The sequence below is a fragment of the Triticum aestivum genome, chromosome 3A, assembly GCF_018294505.1.
Source record: "Triticum aestivum cultivar Chinese Spring chromosome 3A, IWGSC CS RefSeq v2.1, whole genome shotgun sequence".
Taxonomy (NCBI): domain Eukaryota; kingdom Viridiplantae; phylum Streptophyta; class Magnoliopsida; order Poales; family Poaceae; genus Triticum; species Triticum aestivum.
This window is the reverse complement of record NC_057800.1, coordinates 685,426,432-685,432,136: the sequence shown is the minus strand read 5'-3', so window position 1 is coordinate 685,432,136 and position 5,705 is coordinate 685,426,432. Positions and strand designations below refer to the sequence as shown.

General features: G+C 46.7%; 1 protein-coding gene across 3 annotated transcripts; it reads left to right on the top strand.

The window, feature by feature from the left end:
• Positions 1–1,230: 1,230 nt before the first annotated feature.
• On the top strand, positions 1,231–5,219 carry LOC123059082 (uncharacterized). 3 transcript variants are annotated; one of them, XM_044481725.1, is made up of 4 exons: positions 1,231–1,469; positions 1,743–2,145; positions 2,986–3,227; positions 4,009–5,219. In XM_044481725.1, exons 3-4 carry the CDS (start codon positions 3,000–3,002, stop codon positions 4,570–4,572), a joined length of 792 nt encoding a protein of 263 aa, XP_044337660.1. In that variant the 5' UTR covers positions 1,231–1,469; positions 1,743–2,145; positions 2,986–2,999; the 3' UTR covers positions 4,573–5,219. The 3 variants fall into 3 exon arrangements, with proteins under 3 accessions (XP_044337660.1, XP_044337661.1, XP_044337662.1); XM_044481726.1 differs by lacking the exon at positions 1,231–1,469 and having other exon boundaries at positions 1,492–2,145; XM_044481727.1 differs by lacking the exons at positions 1,231–1,469; positions 1,743–2,145 and having other exon boundaries at positions 2,240–3,227.
• The last annotated feature ends 486 nt before the right edge of the window (positions 5,220–5,705 follow it).

Here is a 5,705-nt window from a genome sequence, read left to right as displayed (position 1 = left end):
TCTTTTGTGCTTCCGCTTGGGTGATCTCGTCGATGAACAATGGCTCGCCACTAATATCAACGTCATTGCCTTCTTCTTCATCACCATCACCTTCAACATAGATGTCATCGTCTTCATGCCACGAGTCACCATGGTCGTAGTCAGCACGGTCATCGGCCTCTTCATCGGGCACCTACTGGGCACGACCATCCTGAATTTGGGTCTCCTCGGGGTCGTAGGCAAGGCCATGCCCACCCTCGAAGATCACGTCCTCCATGTACTGGTTGTAGAAGGGGTCATCGACCGTTGGCATTGGGGTTGGCATTCTGTCAAACAAGACGCGGGGGGGGGGGGCATGGTAGCCGTGAACGGTGCCCGTGCCTGCTTTCTTTGCATCTCGACGGACGGCCGGCCGCCGCTGCTGGACCCAGGCGTGACGTTGAGGTTGATGACGGCCGCGGGACGCGCTGTCGACGGCGCGAACAAGCCCACGCCCGGCGACCCCGTGAAACGGGTCTGGCCGTCGTGCCTTGGCGGAGGAAAGCCGGGCGACATGGGCGCGGTGCGCGAGGTCGGCGACTGACAGTGCGTAGGTCGGGCGATCGACGAGCCTGTGCTCACCGGGCCGACGGCCGCTGCAGGGAACCCGGCCGGACGGCCCATGCCAAGCATGAGGATGGCGTGCGCTTTGTTGACGAGGTCCTTCTTCTCGTCGGCCGCGGCCTTGCGCCGCGCGGCCTCTAGCTCATCGCACTGGGCGGCGAACTTGGCCGCGGCGGCATTGACCTTGACGACCGCTCTCCGTTCCCCCCTCTTCGCCGATTCCGCGTCCAACTTGGCGATCTCCTCCGGCGTGCACTCCGACCGCGGCTTCCTTGGCGCCTTCTTCTTCACCTTTGCGGGCGGGTCGACGGCCAGGCTGCCGGAACTCGGCGGGGCGTCGGCCATGGACGGGGGAGAGAGGGGGCGGCAGGAGGGACGTGGGAGGGTTTGGGGGAAAATGGCGCCAAATGGGCGTGGGGGGTTTGGTTTCTCCCACCGACAGGCGGGCCAGGGGAGGACAAGCGCGCGCGTCCCGCCCGTCCGCGCGCTATCCGTTTCACCCCCAAACCGGCGCAAACTAGGACCGGGTATCGGTCGAAAGCGGACACAAAGCGGACAAAAGTCTATTTGCGCCCGCGCGCTGGGCCGTCTCGTTTGTCTCTTTTACCCCAAACGAACGGGGGCGGACAGGATAGGGTCGCGCGGTGGAGTTGGCCTTACCCGGCGCCGCTAAGTGCTCAGATGCAAATCTTCAGCTCGATTCTTCGTCTCCTCCGAAGCCCTGACGTTGCCGCTTCTTCTGCCCCGATGCGCCGCCTCTCCTCTCTGTCGCGACCACTTCACTCCTTCATGCCCTCTCCCCCGCCTCGCTGGTGGCCACCAGCGCTTGCGCGACGAGTTTTCTCACCCAGTAAGCCTCCCAATCCAACTGTCCGTCGTGTTTCCAGGTATGTTTTCTTATTCTCCGTGCTAAAGATTGTGCCTTTAGTTGTTGCTATAAAATTCTAGATCTGGATCGCGACCAGAATTGGGCCTTTATTTACCCTGGTTGGGGGTAGGGTTTGAGAGAAAAAGACGGAAAGGAAATAAAAACAATAATCAATTTTAGGCTTTTGTTCAGAACTTCATATTACATTCCTGTTTTGATACCCTGACCGATCGGTGATACCATCTTATTTGTGTCGGGTGCTGAGATTGACTTTATACGTTGTTGGTGATAGATTTCCTCTTGGATTTCGGAACATGGCCAGCAGGCCCAGCACCACTGAAGTGGAAGGGGATGATTCTGGTAAACCAGACATGCGACTGCTTATCAATTCTTCCGTCACGCAAAACATGAACAACATGGAGACAAGGAGCACAACAGGGGAACCCCATGGCATGTTATGCCGAGGTTATAGATGACAAACGTGATACATGGGGGAAAACTGTTGGTTATGAGGAAGAAACCGTGGACAGTGAGGACGAAGAATATGGGAACTGCGATACACTGATGTCTCGATACCCCTTTAAACCGTGTGCGCCCTCTGGCTGTGATTCCGAAGAGCAGGTATTGTGATGGTTCTATATACAAGTGCACACACTCATGGAAAAGAGAATGTCTTATTGCAGACCGCAGTGAGAGTAAGTGATCGGTACCTCTTTTCCTTCTTTTTGTTGGTATTAGACATTTTGCAGTATATTGGTCAACTGATATATCCTTTGCTAAAATCTTGAGTTCAATTTTGCTTTATTTGTTTACTTTCACTAGTTTAATGCCAGTGCATTGCCACCAAGCAAAGGATATCTCGTCAAAGGGTACTCGGGGGATGAATTCGTTAGGTGTAAGCAAAAAAGTAGCAGACAGCTAGCCGTTGTGCCTTAAAGAAAATTCGGTGTGCCTTTAGACGTTGTCTTAGTCATTGCTGCGATTCATTGGAAATTGCATCACTCCATAATGTTATTTATATTTACATTCCAAATTTGTCAGGTGGAATTATTTACATCAGTTTTCATTATTTTTAGCATGTAATTATTGTATCCTAAGTGTTAAATTGGCCCACTTGTTCCCGACCAAACTATGCAAATAGTCGTGGAAAGTTATGAAAATATTTTCAAACATATAAGACGGTGAAATTATCTACTATTGGAAAGAAAAATCAACTTAAAAGAGGATTTGTGGAAGGAGAAACAAAGGAAAATAAAAATCATAAAGGTCCTTTTCCTTTCTGAGGTGATTACATATTATTCTCTTTTTCTTTGCGTTTTCCTCAAAAAAACTTCTCAGGGGATCAGACTTTCCCTTTTTTTAAGGGCAGGGGATCAGACTTTCTAGTATAACATAGATAGTTTCCACTTACATGTAAACATAAATTTTCAATAGGGCCATGGAATCCTCTGTCAGCATGTTTACCTTTTGTATGACAAGTATTTATTTACTACATGAATTTCCAGTTACAATATAACTTGTATTTTTTTATGAAGCTATTTTCGAGCCAATGATGTTTACAGAGCCCTCAAATTGCTTCATCTTCAATGGCACTTGCATGCGGCATGGACCTACTCACATGTTACAAATTGTATCAATAAAGCTGGCTAAAATTCATGTGAATGGTGGGCCAATAGCGTTGTATGGATACATAGCACTGCGGGATAATCTGGATCCATTGCTTAATTATGTCGTCAAATTTAGCAGGGATGATCCCAGAGCCATTACTTTGGAGCAGGTGCACTTCTATACTTATCCGCAATTGTTTCAATGAATAAGTCTACCTAACTCCCCAAGTATTGAGGTTTGTCTACTTAACCTCTTCAAGTATAAAGCCTGGTATTCCGCCTCTTAAAAGTATTCAACACTGTCGAAATCGCCCCTAGGTGCAGTTTTGTAGGTGGTTTTTGCACATGTGCCATGTGGACTGCATGGGCAAAGCACACCTCCTAAACGACCCCAGTGAATGATTTAGACAGTATGGAATACTTCGGGGGTCAGATACCCGATTTTATAGATTAGCCTGGTATTCGACCTCTCAAAAGTATTCAAACACCATCTAAATTGCCTCCACTTGCAGTTTTGTAGGTGGTTTTTGCACATGTGCCATGTGGACCACATGGCAAAGCCACCCCAGTGGACGATTTAGACAGTATGGAATACTTGGGAGGTCAGGTACCTGATTTTATAGACTAACCTCGATGCCCTGAGGGAGTTAAATGGACTTATTCCTTACTTAAATTACCCCCCTTTTTCATTTCACAATATCGCATGCATAGAAGAATGATATTACGTACTCTCGTTCATGTATTTCAACCACTTATCTCTTTTTTATCAACAAAGATGCTTCCATGTGATTAATCTGTTCAGAAGTATCAGAATAAAGAGCTTGTTCATCAATTGTAAAATATCCCTTTTATGTAAATGTTGTTGCAAGTAGATAAAACATCATAAGGGAAGTGCTTAGGATGTTTCTTACTTCTATATGAAACAACTGTTAAATAATAATAACTTTGTAGGGTTCTCTCATCAACTTGGCTGGCCCTAAGCGAGGGATTAATTATCTGGGTGATATTTTTATCGAATACGATATGAGGATCAAGACTGTTGGACCAGAAAAGCATGATCCACAACTGATCGATGGCGTATCAATACTAGGCAACATGGGCGTACGGAATCGTAGTGTGTTCACGAATCGCATCCATGGCAATTGTGGTGCAGTTGACATAACCTTTTCAAGTCTTGAAAATGCAATTGAGGCGACTGTAGAAGTTGCCATATCAGAAGTGCAAAGCAGTTTCAATCTGTCTCTTGGCTGTTTTACCAGTGGGTTGAATGAAGAAATTCGGCTCTTTGATGGCGTCATTGGTGAGATGCGGAGCTTAAAAAGGTCTGTGGTTGCTGTGGTGATAGATTCTTGGATACACTTGAAGTTCAAGGTTGGTACAGAGCGATCCAGTTCCACTGAACGTGATTGTTTCTTCAATGCTGGCAACCACGGGTCTAGTGCTCGAAAGATTAAGACTGATTTTGCGTTAATCTCAGTGAAGGTGATCTGGTCGCCTTTGCCTGATGGGTTCTAGGTTTATTTCAAATTCATCACACCCTTTGGATAAACTTTGTCGAATAGTGGTGAATGTAACAAGTTGTCAGTCGAGTCGTGGGCCTGTGGCGAGCATGCATGGTTTGTAATCAAACCAGTGTCCAAGTAGGTATTTGTACTCTCTGCATGTGTATTCGAAGCGGTTTGTATCCTCCACAAGTGATCAGATGATCGTTCATCTGATGATTTGATTGCTGGGATGGTCAGCTAATTCTGAAGCTTGCTGTTAAAAAAATTCTGTTGATGTCCTGGCTGGGTAAAAAGGACTGCTTGCCTGGTTGAGAAGGGAACATTTCAGCTGAAGAAGGTGCTGATTGTGGAACAAGCTACAACTGTGAAGTTGTTTGAGATAAGCTTGTTAGGTGACTATTATTCTCCCCCCTGGTTTTGTTCCCAGCTACAAAGTAGAGATGGTGATGACTCAAGAAGTCAAGATTCGTATCTGTCCAGTACCTAGCACTTTGTTGACATGAGAAATTTTAGAAGAAAGGCACAAGCAGCCCCCGGCTAAATTGATAAAGCCCAAACTGACATGAGAGCTGAGAGGTGCTGATTTTTATCTGCATGGGCCTGTGATTTGCTTTTGTAGTTTGTATGCATGTACGTTGAAGATGAGTAGATAGTATGGTGTGGATGTCACTCTGCTATGTAAGATTTAACCATGCCTATGTGATGTACTCCATCTTTGTCAACAAAAAAAAGTGATCTACTCCCTGGAGGGAGTATCTTTTTTTTTTTGAGAATTGAGTATCTGTTTATGTGGTATACATGTGACTGGCGCGGTGGGAGCTGCCTGCAGTGGCATGTTAATGAAGAGCGATGTTCCAGACGATGGCTGACTCCGGCCAGGTGGTCAAAGATCATGGAAGCATCGCATTGACGGAATTAATGGAAGGTACATCCAGTGCTCTGTAACTTTTGTCAACAAATGAACATGATGATACCAAGTCTCTCCTGTTGGTGAACGTGATATCGGAATAATGTTCGGCACGACAAGCTGGCAGGTTCCTTGTGATCGATGATTAGTCTGGATCTGAACTTGTGAAGCAAGTTGAGTGTACAATCATATTTCCCACCGTCGTCCAAGTCACGTAGCAGCCAGATGTAGTATTA

Excerpts from the sequence above, each read along its gene's own strand:
- LOC123059082 (XM_044481725.1), top strand. The coding sequence starts at position 3,000 with ATGATGTTTACAGAGCCCTCAAATTGCTTCATCTTCAATGGCACTTGC. Across the intron at positions 3,228-4,008 it reads GAGCCATTACTTTGGAGCAG|GGTTCTCTCATCAACTTGGC; the intron begins GTGCACTTCTAT and ends ATAACTTTGTAG.